General features: G+C 39.7%; 2 protein-coding genes across 2 annotated transcripts in view; one reads left to right on the forward strand and one right to left on the reverse strand.

Annotated features, from left to right (window-relative positions):
- Positions 1–6,638: 6,638 nt before the first annotated feature.
- LOC116047503 (IgGFc-binding protein-like) lies at positions 6,639–9,439 on the reverse strand. The gene is made up of 5 exons (XM_031296356.2): positions 8,911–9,439; positions 8,593–8,792; positions 7,868–7,987; positions 7,621–7,782; positions 6,639–6,785 (listed from the first exon to the last, which is right to left on the reverse strand). The coding sequence occupies exons 1-5, from the start codon at positions 9,392–9,394 to the stop codon at positions 6,639–6,641; spliced, it is 1,113 nt and encodes a 370-aa protein (XP_031152216.1). The 5' UTR covers positions 9,395–9,439.
- The window catches only part of hcn3 (hyperpolarization activated cyclic nucleotide-gated potassium channel 3), a 28,013-nt gene continuing 20,868 nt past the window's right edge, over positions 8,072–15,216 (forward strand). The window contains exon 1 of the mRNA XM_031296096.2: positions 8,072–8,082. The gene's annotated coding sequence lies outside the window, so the exon portion shown is untranslated. The remainder of the gene's footprint in view (positions 8,083–15,216) is intronic.

Consider the following 15,216-nt stretch of genomic DNA (forward strand, 5'->3'; position numbering starts at 1 on the left):
TGTGTGCCAATTACAGGGGTATCACACTTCTCAGCCTCCCCGGTAAAGTCTACTCCAAGGTGCTGGAAAGGAGGGTTCGGTCGATAGTCGAACCTCAGGTTGAAGAGGAACAATGCGGATTCCGTCCTGGTCGTGGAACAACGGACCAGATCTTTACTCTCGCAAGGATCCTGGAGGGAGCCTGGGAGTATGCCCAACCGGTCTACATGTGCTTTGTGGATCTGGAGAAGGCGTATGACCGGGTCCCCCGGGAGACACTGTGGGAGGTGCTGCGGGAGTATGGGGTGAGGGGGTCCCTTCTCAGGGCCATCCAATCTCTGTACGACCAAAGCGAGAGCTGTGTCCGGGTTCTCGGCAGTAAGTCGGACTCGTTTCAGGTGAGAGTTGGCCTCCGCCAGGGCTGCGCTTTGTCACCAATCCTGTTTGTAGTATTTATGGACAGGATATCGAGGCGTAGTCGGGGTGGAGAGGGGTTGCAGTTTGGTGAGCTGGGGATCTCATCGCTACTTTTTGCAGATGATGTGGTCCTGATGGCATCGTCGGCCTGTGACCTTCAGCACTCACTGGATCGGTTCGCAGCCGAGTGTGAAGCGGCTGGGATGAGGATCAGCACCTCTAAATCTGAGGCCATGGTTCTCAGCAGGAAACCGATGGAGTGCCTTCTCCAGGTAGGGAATGAGTCTTTACCCCAAGTGAAGGAGTTCAAGTACCTTGGAGTCTTGTTCGCGAGTGAGGGAACAATGGAGCGGGAGATTGGTCGGAGAATCGGCGCAGCGGGTGCGGTATTACACTCAATTTATCGCACCGTTGTGACGAAAAGAGAGCTGAGCCAGAAGGCAAAGCTCTCAATCTACCGGTCAGTTTTCGTTCCTACCCTCACCTATGGTCATGAAGGCTGGGTCATGACCGAAAGAACGAGATCCAGGGTACAAGCGGCCGAAATGGGTTTCCTCAGGAGGGTGGCTGGCGTCTCCCTTAGAGATAGGGTGAGAAGCTCAGTCATCCGTGAGGAGCTCGGAGTAGAGCCGCTGCTCCTTCGCGTCGAAAGGAGCCAGTTGAGGTGGTTCGGGCATCTGGTAAGGATGCCCCCTGGGCGCCTCCCTAGGGAGGTTTTCCAGGCACGTCCAGCTGGGAGGAGGCCTCGGGGAAGACCCAGGACTAGGTGGAGGGATTATATCTCCAACCTGACCTGGGAACGCCTCGGGATCCCCCAGTCGGAGCTGGTTAATGTGGCTCGGGAAAGGGAAGTTTGGGGTCCCCTGCTGGAGCTGCTACCCCCGCGACCCGTTACCGGATAAGCGGAAGAAGATGGATGGATGGATGGATATATATATATACCACCACATATATAACATATACCATAATATTAAACCATATTTGAATAAAGCAGTAATGTCATCATTGTATCATAAGCAGACAGTCATACTGACTAACACGTCTTTGTCTTGTTTCACTTTGTGTAAAAGGTGACATATTATGCTTTTCTGTATTTTTTGTCATATCTATAATGTTATAATGTTGAATTGTTGGATGTTAAACATGGCAAAAGCTTCAAACAATGAGGTTAACATATTTCAGAGAAAGCACTGTGAGCTAATACATTCAGATTTCCAATTGTTCTGAATGCACCGGTTGTTCCGGTGCACAGTTTTTTCTACTCTACTACTAAAAACAACAGGAACAAGGGTTGCCAGGTCTGTATGACAAACCCAGCCCAATGGGCAATCAAAACCAGCCCAAAACCAACCAATGGCCTATAAACCTCCCCAACACCAGAACTCAAAATATTTCCCTACCAAAACATAACACACTAACCCTTACACTGCTTTTAAAGTCCAACAGCATTGCTATAATTGCCAAATGTATTGTAATATCTACACACAATACATGTTTAGTATACCAGCTTTAAAAGCTTTTTTCCCTAAAGTTATTTCACCTAGGTCCTAAATTTGCTTTGTGTAATTAGATACATTATATAATCATTAATAAATAAATCTCTGTGAATGTACACCAATTCACTGATGCACAAACTAACCTGTTTTGTTGTAAACTGAGTACTAGTCTGTTTGCTGCCTTTGCTAGAGAGAGGTGCTGGGCTGTGCGCACTTCGTGTATGTGTGGGTCTGGGCTACACAACTAGCAGACAAAAAATGCAACCCGCGCAACACTTTAAAAGTAGACCAATTACGCGGGAAAACTACGGACCTAGCAAGCCTGAGTGGAATCATTGACATATATAAACTGGACCAACAGATCCCGTTGCTCTGGACGGAGACCAGTGAAGGATATTAGAAGCACTTTTCCGGTGATGGCTGAGCGTTACTGCGCAGCCTCCAACTGAGAGAGACGACATAAATGTGACGTGAGCAACCTTTCTGAAAGTTGTAAGTCTTCTGGTAGCTATGCCAAGAGAAATCTCAATCATTACGAATCTTGCAGAGACGGGGAGCATAGGTATATTTAAGGAGATAATATAGGCACAGGCTAATTATCGCTAACTAAAATGCTAGTTAACATTAGTAATTAAACTTAAACAGCTAATGTGAGTCGAAATTGCCTGCGAGTTTCTCCTGTACTATACGGTAATTCCTCTACTGTGCAACAGTAAGTCGCGTGGTTATGACACAATCGTTAGCCTATTTTTACAAAAACGTCTGCTATGGAGCGCTAACATGAGGTACAAGGTAATGGAGCCTTTTATACATTGTCGTGTTTCTTTAGAAATAAACAATGGACAAATAGAGTATTTAAACCCTTCAGATGTAAAGTTATTCACTGTCAAAGTGGCGCCAAAATGAATGGCAGTCAATGGAATGCTAATGGGAGGTGATGGCTTGTTAGCATCAAAATGGCGCCATAGGAGCTACGCGTTCCGAGGAGAAGCTTACCCCCTTGAGTGGAATGGAGATTTCAGGAGACTCGCTGAAACACGCTGGCCAATCAGAACAGACTGGGCTTTGTCGTAAGGGGGGCATATAGAGACAGGCGCTCCAACAGAGCATCTCAGACTGAGGGTGAATACAGGAGCAGCAGCCATGGGAAGTATAAGAAAGATAAAGTGCTTTTTTAACATTAAAGCATGTAAACATGTTCTAGCACAAACACAAAATACAATTATGAACCTGAAAATGCTAAATAGTAGTTAACCTTTAAAAATATCATAATACAAATTGTAAATGTGATGATTTCAATGGAGAAATCTTGCTTATCTTCCAATCTACCAATATTTTGGTAATACCTAGTTTTCAAATCACTTTTGTCCATCTAGATGCTGGTATGGTCTTATTCTTCATAGTCTCGCTTTGCCAGACCATCCACATGCTGCGGAGGGGAGGAGGGTCTGGCTACTCCACATAGCATTCCGGGATGGGAGAAAAACGTGCTCTGGTTTTTTGGCATTTCTTTAATCCAATCACAATCATCATGGGCAGCGCCCATAAGCTCCGCACCGAGCCGCTGTAAGAGAAAACTCAGATTGGACAGATAGTCTAGCTAGCTGTCTCAATTTACCATGCAGAGATCTGAGGAGCAGTCAACCATAGTCCTCATAAATCCACCGGAGTTTAAAATTCCAACACAAAGAAAGCAGAAGGAAACCATAGACAGTAAAAAGAATGGACACATCGACCCCATAGACTCTGGATGGAGACCAGTGAAGGATATTAGAAGCACTTTTCGGTGATGGCTGAGCATTACTGCGCAGCCTCCAACTGAGAGAGACGACGTAGATGTGACGTGAGCAACGTGTCTGAAAGTTTTAAGTCTTCTGGTAGCTGTGCCAAGAGAAATCTCAATCACTCCCAATTTTACAGAGATGGAGATCGTAGGTATATGTTAGGAGATAACATAGGCACAGGGTAATTATTGCTAACTAAAATGCTAGTTAACATTAGTAATTAAACTTAAACAGCTAATATAAGTCGAAACTGCCTGCGAGGTTCTCCTGTACTATACGGTAATTCCTCTACTGTGCGACAGTAAGTCCCGTGGTTATGACACAATCGTTAGCCTATTTTTACAAAAACGTCTGCTACGGAGCCATAACATGGAATGGAGCTGGAGGTAATGGAGCCTTTTATACATTGTCGTGTTTCTTTAGAAATAAACAATGGCCAAATAAAGTCTTTAAACGCTTGAGATGTAAAGTTATTCGCTGTCAAAGAGACGCCAAAATGAATGGCAGTCAATGGGATGCTAACGGGGGGTGATGGCTTGATAGCAACAAAATGGCTCCATAGGAGAAATGCTTTGTGGAGGCTGGCTTACCCCCTTGAAGGAAACCGACATACATGCATCCGGCAGAATTTCCTGCGGCACCAGAGCAATCCCGGAAGTGGAATGTCAAGGATATAGACTATATTTTCAATACCACAAAACACTTCCCATGACTTCAGCACAAAGCTACAGCACAAGGTTGCTTACTTTGTCTCTTACCGGGGCTTAGCCTGCAAGCTTCTGTCAGTCAAACACAGACACTGACACGTCCACAGCTTTTGAAACTATTGAAAATACATTTAAAAAAACACTGACATTATTATTTTTTAGACGTCAGAAAAGGATGACTGGATGTGATTTCAGATACACTTTATGCTATAGCAGCTTAATGCAATGGTTGGAAGGTGGTTAAACAAATGTGATATTCACACAGACAGTTACACATAAGACAGACAAACGCATTGTTTATTGCGTACACAGTAAGATGCATATCATTATTTTGAGTGTTTGATTTTATTGGCAAGCAAAATATCAATAAAGTTGCAAAAATGTTTTACAAGACAAACATTTTTTTCAGAATTTTGACAATTGAAATGTAGCAAGGAATGGGAACTACGTGGATATAGGATTTATATAAATAGGAAATAATTTCATAAATCAATGATGCTGTCAGTCTGGTTAGTGCTGAAGGAAGTTGATCAATGCAGTTGATAAAAAGCTGTCAGGACTGACATTTACAAACCACTGTAAAAGAAACAGAAAAATAATGTTAATGAAGCCAAATGTCAATAAATAATAATCATATAATCTGCATATACTGTAACATATTCTAGGAGAAAGAAATAATGCTAATCACAACAATAATAGCTATCTGATTTGTATATAGTTTAAGCAACATTGCCAATTTCTGTTCTTTTTGTGCCAATAACAGTCATTACTTGGAGGTAATTTATGTGACTTACCATTGGGGGAAATCAGGAGCTGTCCACTACCCAATGTTCAGTGACGCAAAGGCAGTACTGGGCCCATGAAGAGAGACCAGCAGTCTCTCTCTCAGATCTAGTATTGTCTTGTCAGTAGGCCTGGTCTTCCCACATGCCCCAGATACCATGTCAGCTACTTTGTCACTGACACTAATGGCAAGTTCATTAGTTGAAGAAAAGGACACGTGTAGGCTCACTGTAAACCCCAATCCATCGATGACACAAAATTTTAATGTTACGTCCACACAAATGTTCAGGATTGTCAAAACAACATAAAAACTTTATGTTCATTTGACACAAAACATCATCCCATGTGAAGTTGACATAATTTTTTTATGTTAAGTCAACAATTTTTGACTTTTGAGTTCATTCTACTTAAATGTATAACGTCAACATCACATTAGTTCAAGGCCAACTAACAACACATATACTGTGCAATTAGCATATATTTTTATAGTTAAGTAAACCTAAAAAAAAGGTTGTCAAAATATGTACTCAATGTTTTTATGTTCATATGACAAGCGGTCACTTTCATGTTCAACAAAATGAAAATATTGTGTTCACTTAACACAACAAAAACACATAATTACAACACAAGTTCCAGAGTTATGCTGAACACAAACATTGTGTGCTGTTTTAACATGAAACTGCCACAATGTTTTGTGTTTTTACCAACGTATTATTTTTTAGTACATATAATTAATTTTTAACTAGTCAAAGCAACGTTTAATTTAAAGGTTGAGAACAACTTCCATTTCTTTGTTTGTCTAACTTAAAATGTTTGAATAGAATGGACACATAAAATTTGTGTTATAATGTTTAATTTGATACAACATTAATATTTAGTGTTAAAATGGCATATATTGTTAAGCTCAATGGACAGCATAGAATTCGTGCATTAGGTTTACATTTTATTAGTTGTTTGAACTTACAAATTGGTGTAAAAATACTCAGTTGTTTAATGTTCATTTGACAAGCAGTTACTTTCTTGTTGAACAAAATGTTTAAAAAGTGTTCAATTTACACACTAAAAACATTGTGAATTTGGCATTTCACTCTTCTCAAAATGAAATGGAAAGACTTTTCAAAAGTCAAACGTTTAGCTCCGCCCACATTTAGCCCAACCCCGATTTGCGTACTACAGTCAGATGCAATTGGTTCATTGGCTGGTCAATTCCCATGATGCAAGGCGGTAAATAGAGTTGTGTTAAAATTTGCTGAAAAGTTTGCAGTTTGTTCAAAATACAAAAGTAACTTTATGAATTCCATTTATTAAACGTGTCTGCTTAGAATTTTTGTTGCCTGGTAATTGTCATTGTTGTGCTGATTTACATTTGTAACCATGAGTTAAGTGACTGTTACATTTGATAAGAGCTGGAGTATTGCAGCATTAGACTTCAAGCAGTAATAGGCTTCCTTCAGCCATTAAGCTGCGGTGTGTCACTTCACTAGTGGTCCTTCTGTGTAAAGTGATGCGAGATCAGCAGCTTTAGAATAGCCCCTATTTTGCATGGGGCCCTTGGGTGGCCACACCCAAGCACTCGTGCTATCTCTGCTATAACCTTTTTCTGCCATAACTTTTTGAGTCTAATAAACATAAAAATACACATTACGCAACCTGATAATTATGTTAATATAATGTAGAATTATATGTTAAGAAAACACTAATTATTTTTGTTGCATGACTAAAAAAAGTTATGTTAAACTGACATAAATTTCCTTTCAGATAAGACTCATTGTGACACATTTATTCTATGTCTAGTGTACTCAAAACCTTAATGTTACCATACTGTACTAAATTAAAAGTTTTGTGTGCAAGCCGTTTCCAAAAAATATTTGAGTAGAGTGAGCAAATTGGGATATAGCTGAATAATGAAACTAATTATGTTAATTTGACTTTAAAATTACAATACCTAATTGTTGTTTGTACATAAAATTAACAAGTTATGACACATCACTTTTTGTGTTTAATAAACATATAAATACACATTAAGCAACCTGATCATTCTATGTTAATATAACGTAGAATTATATGTTAAGAAAACACTAATTATTTTTGTTGCATGACTAAAAAAATTATGTTAAACTGACATAAATTTCCTTTCAGATAACACTCATGTGACACATTTATTTTATGTTTAGTGTACTCAAAACTTTAATGTTACCATACTGTGCTAAATTAAAAGTTTTGAGTGCAAGCCGTTTCCAAAAAACTTTTAGGTTGAGTTAGCGAATTCGGATTTACAGTGCTGGATGTGCTGTTAATTCTCACTGTATTGTCAGAAACCACCACTTTTACATTGTTCTGGGAGAAAGTGGTTTGAGTCATCGCTCTACCATTTGTCTGTGAACACAGATTGAACACGTTTTAGTAACACACATTAAGGTAACTTTAATGTCATATATTTATCCAGGCACTTACCCAGACATCATGTTTGTTGTTGACTGTGATCATCACTTCATTAAGGAACACATACACAGCCATGATAGTGTTGACACCAGGTGTGCACGTCTCCAACTTCACCACCACCCTAAACCAGTCTGATATCTGAGAGAAGTTGCCGCTCTGGATAATCTCCTGGCACTGTTATGGTACCACTATCACCATTAAATTCAGTGAGGGTGCCATTTGCTTCCAAAAAGCAATGCTGAATGTGGCAGCCCATCACACCGTTTTTGACCAGGCAGCTCTCATTGGGGTCACATGTCATGTTTTTAGACAGAACCACTCCAGAGGCCTGGCAGGTGTGAATCCTATGACAGTCATCAGTTATAATGGACTCTCCGACCTGCAACAAGACAAATGGTTAGGTTAATGCTAAAAGGTGCCACAACATACTTTATGCCATTTTTTATTAGTTGATAAAGTGTATTGTAGTTGGTGGTACGTGTTACTCTACATATCATCAACATGTCAAATCTTGAGGTGAACTCTTGAAAAAATGACAAAATGCTAGCAACTCTGTGAGACTGTACTTTCAGGCACTACATGTTAATGTCAGCATGCTAACATGCTCACAATAACAATGCTAACATGTTGATGTTTAACAGGTATAATGTTTACCATGTTCACCAGTTTAGTTTACGTGCTAGCATGCTAACATTTGCCAATTAGCACTACACACAAAAGTGAAGCTGAGGCTGATAGGCATTAGTTTTGCAGGTATTTTGGTCAGTAACCAAAGTACGGGACACTTAAATTATGACCTGATGATGACACTAGATGAAAGGTTAAGAGATCAAAGTCAGATGGATATCTCTAAAAAAAATAATAATAAAAAAGGTAATCCTAATCAATAGACTGAATGCCATCGGGTCCATTATTAATGGAGTCTTAAACCACAGTTTCACTTTATCAGATCTATAATACATTAAAAATACGTTATCTTCTTACCTTGTAAGTTTGACAATTGTAATAGCAGCCGCACTGGTCAGAGGGCACACAGCCAGTTCCATTGTAGTAGTAGCCTTTATCACAGGCACAGCCCTCAACACAAGTCGTAGTGCATGTGAGGGTTTCAACGAGACCAGGACATGGAGAGGTACAAGGCAGTAGACAGGTTTCATAATGGCTGCTAGCACTGCATGTAAAAGCTGTATTCAAATAATAGTAGCTAGGAGTTGTTGTTTTTTACAGCAAAGTAAATGTGTTGAACAGATGTGGAGTTAGATTTTACAGTGTACAATGAATAATAACAATGTGCAGACTCACGGCAGAAAGAAGCACTTCTCCAGTTCTCAATCTTTGCGCCAAAGTCATGGCAGTCTAACATATATGCAGCAATACTGTTACACATTATGCTTTGATCATTTTTGGCCATGCAAACATCATAGACACAATCTCTGAAGTAGGAAGCAGGATCAATTACATCATGGCAAGCAGCAAATGGACCTTTGGGATTGGTGATGACTGCACATTTTTCCTCTATTGCAGCTTTTTTAGAATCGTCACATTTGGGGCACTGGTCGCCACTGCAGCCATCTTCACAAACAGCTCCAGGCACGGGCACTTTCCATGCTGCTCCAAAGGTCTGGAAGTCCTTGGTCAGGTTTCCATCCAGCAGTTGGAACTCATCTGCTTTGTCATCGTTAAAATTGCCACATAGACCACAGGTTCTGCCATTGTAGTTTCCAGGGACAGTGACAGTGACATGATATACCAGATCATACGTGACTCTCAGGCCAAAGTCAGTCATAATGACGCCATTTCCCCCTTTCTGATAAACCTATACTGCACTGTTGTGGAGGTTTTGTGGAAGGTGATGTAGGACCCCATTGAAGCCTGGCACAGGTGGCTGGTTAGCGTTAGCTTTCCACCTAGCTCCAACTCCTACCCTCGTCCCGCTTTCCGCACACCGCTGAGGATGTCCCCTTACCGGCTAGCAATGTATCCTGGTGGTACATGTGCGCGGTAGTTTGAATGCACAGAATTGTTGTTCTAAAATTTCCTTCGGGATGAATAAATCTGTTTCTGCTGAGAATCTAAGCGATGATTCAAGATGGCTGACACTTGTTTTTTCCTCAGCAATCTCCGGAAAAAGACGACAGTCCAACCCCCTATGGGCTATGCGGAAGTACTGGCTGTAGTCCTTTGCCTCTGGAAAAATGTATACCGTTGACGTAAAAACGAAGATTTTTGCGTCATCGGTATAAATTTTTCCAGACCCACAATACAGAGATCTCTCCTCTCAGGGGGACATGAGGGAGGGAAGCACGGTCATTCAAAAATACTACCGTGTTTCTACTGATACAAAGCTTAATGCTAAATCGGTGAAGTATCCCTTTAAGTAAAAACATTTGTGTCTAAGAGACTAATGTGAACAAAAATCTTTGAAACTGTTTCAGTATTGAGTGAGAACGCTGTAACAGGCAGCTTTGGGTAGGACTGTAAGGTACTAATTAGGGCTGTCAGCATTAACGCGTTAATCGCGATGCGATTAAGGGCTGAGCATACCGCGTTAATTTTTTTAATCGCATTAATCACATGCCGGCTATTATTAATTTATTTTACACTTCACTCTGCTTTGCGTCGTGCCTAACAGGCTACCATTTTAACCCTTTGCAGCACCTTCACTTAACATCAAGCTGCCAAACTTCCTCCTGCTGCAGGCTGCAGGCATGATGGAGAAAGACAGCAGCAACACAACTCTGAATGGCACTTTTTATTTTCCAAAACTCCCGGACGGCTTGTAGACAAGTCGAAAGCCATATGCACATTGTGTAAAACCAAATTAAAATATCACCGAAGCACGTCAAGCTTGAGCTACCACCTACAAGCTAAGCATAGTAGTACAGTTAACTTGATGCTAGCCGCTAGCATGCTAATCTCTGAGGCAAAGCACTATTTTGGAGAGTGCTACTTGCCGACCTGTGGATGAAACCAAATCCCAAAAAATTACTACAGCTCTTGCGAAATGGGTGGCAACTAACTGCAGACCTGTCAGCATCGTAGATGACTCGGGTCTTAAAGACGTACTACGGTTGGCATGTTCTGACCCGTCTCATGGCCATCGAGGGGGACAGCAGCCCCACACACAGCCTGTATGACACGGAGAAAGCAGCCACACTGAAACTGCTGCAAAGTGCTGCAAACGCTGTCTCATTAACCGGTGATCACTGGACGTCAGTGAGTAAACAACATTATTTAGGAGTTACTAAACACTATATTAACTCTGGTAAGGATAGGGATTTTTAGTTTTTTAGTTAGGTACTTGGAGGAATTGTGCAAATAATGACAGATTCACACATTTTTCTTTTGTTTACAGTAAATAAATAATTACAAATCTTAAAATCAAGTTCATAAAGTAACTTTTGTGATGGTTATGGACATTTCAGTTGCCTGTTTTGGACATGTGTTACCTGTTTGTACATTTCTGTTGCCTTGTTTGTAAATTTTTGTATATTTCTGTTGTGTATATTTCAGTTTAGTTATCTCCCTGTTTTTTCTGTAGGTTCTGTTCCCTGTCTTGTAAATGTATTTTGTGTATTGTGGTCTGTGTATATTTTGTTGTGTATTTTTCGGTTTTGCATTTCCCTGTGTATGTTCTGCTTCCTGTTTTATTTTGATAGTCTGTTTTCTGTCTTGTCTTGTCTAGTTTTACTTTTTGTGTTTTCCCTCCTTTGTTGATTGTCCTGCCCCGCCCTGATGTGTTTCACCTGCTGTATCACCTCTCCCTCATTTGTTCATTACCTCATGTATTTAACCCCTGTGTTCCCTTTGTCTCTTGTTAGATCATTTTGTATCCGTTTGTGTCCGTTCCCTGCCAACCTGCGTGTGTTAGTTTGTGAGTTTCTGTGTCAGTTCTCGTCTGTTTCTGTTTGTTCCTGGTTTTTACTCCCTGTTTTTTTGTATGCCTTTTGTCTTCATTTTTGGAATTGTTTTTGCCTGCTGGTACTCCCAGAACTCCCTTGGTTTATTTTTTGTGTTTCTCAAATAAATCCTCAACGGCAACTTTTTTCTGCCTGCCTCTCTCTGCATTTGGGTCCTTTAATCCCCTACATGTAGCAACTTTCTTTGCATTCATTTGATTCCCAATACCTTGGTAAGAATTGCTTTCGATTGTTAATATGTACTTAAAAACTGTTCTGAAATGCAAAATAATAGAATTTTAATCATGTGATAAAATATGCGATTAATCGCGATTAACTATAGAAATTCAGCGATTAACCGCGACTAAAAAAATTAATCGTTTGACAGCCCTAGTACTAATACGTAATATAGGGCAAATGCGCAACGTCAATGTACGCCCACTAGAAGTGCTTGTTTTTGCCAATGACTAGTTCATATTGTTAATCAAGAATCTGACTACATTATGATTATTATATTAGGAAAATGTACCTAAAGTATTTAAGTAAAAGTAATACAAAAACATAGCCCCTGAGAGCATAACAATCTAATATACAATTATATTAGACTATGATTACTCCTGCATTAATACAACTGCAGTATTTTGTAGTTGGTTGAAGTGATTGTAAATTTTTTGTATAGGACTGCAACTAATTATCAAATTTGTACTTAAGTACAGTACTTGAGTAAATGTACTTAGCTATATTCTACCACTGCATTTATTAACATGTTTACAGTAGTGACTTTTTAAACTTTGGATTACTCACGGCATTAAGTAGAAGTCCTCCAGTTGGGACCGCTGGCCCCAGACTTCTGACAGATGTCAGCGTAGCCTTGAAGAGTGTTGCAAAGATACGTGTTCACAGCTTCACCCCTACAGAGGTCAAGCATGCAGTTGCTTTTAAAGATGCTGGGGTCAATGTCAGGTTGACAACCTAGAAGTTCTACAAAATTTTGTATAAGGGCGCTACAAAAGATTTCTTTCTCCAATTTCTGAACTAAACTGAGAGAACACTTCACAGTTGCCACCACATCCATCTTGGCAATTGGCATCGGTGCCGGGAATCCTCCAGCTCTTTCCCAGTGCTGCCACGCTGCTGGCCACTGAGCCGCTGGGAGTCATGAGATCGTCTTCCTTTTTGTTGTTGAAGTCGCCACACAGGCCACACACACTGCCGGCAAAACTGCCCGGCACTGTGACTGAAAGGTACTCGTTCCAGTCATACTGCACGGTCAAGCCAAAGTCCGTCTCCATGACGACATACAGACCTTTCTGGAAAAGTTTCACTTGGCCGTTGTTTAAGTTGATTGGGAGATTCCATTGTTGATAGTTCACCTGAAAAAAACATGTTTTAATATATAGAGAGCAAGGTCACAACACATTACACTTGCCAAACATGTTTCATTGCTGTTCTTTTTTTTCTTTTTTGGTTGTTTGTTAGACAGTAGGATATCTAAAATACTTTTAGAGATGTATATAAAATGTTGTGGAAAGTTTGTCCAGACAAGTAACAAGTGAGTGGGCTAGTTGTTGGAGCAGACAGGGCTGTCACCAGACTCTTAAAAACACAGACGTCGGGGTGGCCTCCAGCTCACCCAGTAGGAGCGTTCGCTCTATGTTGGCTGAGTCCTGCAGCGGCCCGGGTTTGAATCCGACCTGCAGCCCTTTGCTGCATGTGATCTTCCCTCATCTCTCTCCCCCTTTCGTGTCTATCCACTGTAACTATAATAAAGGGAAAAGCCCCAGAAAATCTTTACAAAAAAAGACGTCCTCTCAACCACTGGAATAACATTTTGAACAGAAACCAAAAAGGTCTCTGAATTTGTTGCAATTATTTGGATTTTTCACATTTTATTTATTCAGTTACCTATTTAAAAAAAAATGTAGTCCAATGTCCAGGACATGACCTCTACTGCACTTAAATTAATAGAAATATATAGCCTACGCATCCCATATCACTAAAGATTCAAGAATTTTCTATCACAATATTAAGCATTCACACAATGCAAACACAAGAAACATGAAACCCTTTAACTCTACTGACTCACCCAGACAATACCAAACTCAAAGCGAACTATATCAATGTTGATCCCGTAAACATTGACAGTGACCGTCTCCAACGATGGGAGCTGTACGTTGCCCTCAATCATGTTCTTGGTCTCCACCTCAAAGGCCGGGAGGGCCTCATCAACATGGCAGTTCTTGGCGAAGGTGTAGGTGCAGTTGCCCTCAAAGGTGTAATCATAGTTATCAAATGTGTAGTGAAGAGTGCCCATGACCCAGCAGGTGCCTGACTGTGCAGTTGGAGTCGTCAGTCCTCCTCTGCAAAATCCTGGAACAAGAATAAAATGTATTTAGTCTTTTTTACCTTCACTGTTTCTATTGGATAAGTAAGCTCAGCACAATCAGAATTTCATTAACTAAAAAAATAGGTTCTGCAAAATATTAATATGAGCATGCATGTTTAGTTGAACATATACGTATATACATGTACATTTCTGTGACAATTAAATTTATAAAAAAGTAATACTGAGCAGTTTAAAAAATGTTGATTTCAATTACTTAAAGCTTTCAAAGATCCTAATGTCCAGTCTTATTAATTTGTTTCATGGTTCATTTTAATGTATACTTTTATTATTTATAGCTGACAACTTGTATTGATTTATTCTGCAGCCCAAGCTGTTTTTCTTTAACTTTTATTGTAATCTAGTTCAACTCAAAGACAAACATCACTGAAACATTACATTTCAGTGATAACATGAAATTATCATTTTAAAAGTAATTCTTGATTTACTTACCAATCAGCAGAAAAGCTGAAAAGATTACAAACAACCCCATTTTTGTCAGTGGAGAGCACCTAACAGAGCAAAAGACAAGTACAAAAACCAATAAGTCAGGAAAATTATATACTGTTTAACTTTTTAAGCTTTTTACTATTAATACATGCCATCTTGCATGTGTACACATCTCGACATGTAAATGTGAATATGTAGCAAACAGTAGCAGTATACAAAAAATTAAATGACAAGAAAAAAGGATAGAAACATTTGATAAATCCTCACATCAGTATCTAGAAAAACAAAACCGAAAAAGAAAAATGCTTAAAATCCTTTTAAAAAATAGCTAAAAACAGAATTAGTTAATAGTTTGTTCCATACTTCAGATATCTGAATCATTCTCACCTGAGCTGATCAGCAGGCATTCAGGGGTTGAGGTACAGGATTTAAGGATGCTTAAATACTTTCTGACCTCCACTAATAGACCAATCAGTTTCTTCTTTTTCATTTCACTGAAGTGAGCAAATACTGCATCACGTGAGAAATTTCTTGTAAAGTCTTTGTCCTTGTGACTGGGAGACGGATGTTAATTGAATCAAGTTAACTATATTTTACCAGGTCACAAAGGAGTTAATTGCAGTGAAAGAAAAAAGTGAAAATGGAGAAGAACAAATAAAAGAAGGTAAAAGGGTAAAGAACCTATAAGAGGATGTAAGACCACTGTGATTATTATACAGACCAATTTAAAATTACTCTTAGTCCCTGTATGACCTTTGTTATCAGATTTGAAATGTACATGTGATGGTCTGCTGGCTTTGTGCCCATCGATTTGGCTTTATAGTGTTACAGTAAATCATTCAACAACTATGATTTATTTGTTGACACTGTGGTCGT

The sequence above is a fragment of the Sander lucioperca genome, chromosome 16 (genome assembly GCF_008315115.2).
Source record: "Sander lucioperca isolate FBNREF2018 chromosome 16, SLUC_FBN_1.2, whole genome shotgun sequence".
Taxonomy (NCBI): Eukaryota; Metazoa; Chordata; class Actinopteri; order Perciformes; family Percidae; genus Sander; species Sander lucioperca.

Coding starts and splice junctions, on each gene's coding strand:
- LOC116047503 (XM_031296356.2), bottom strand. CDS start 9,394: ATGACTGACTTTGGCCTGAGAGTCACGTATGATCTGGTATATCATGTC. Junction 8,793..8,910: donor GAGAAGTGCTTCTTTCTGCC/GTGAGTCTGCAC, acceptor ATTTGAATACAG/CTTTTACATGCAGTGCTAGC. Junction 6,786..7,620: donor ACAACAAACATGATGTCTGG/GTAAGTGCCTGG, acceptor TATGTTTATTAG/ACTCAAAAAGTTATGGCAGA.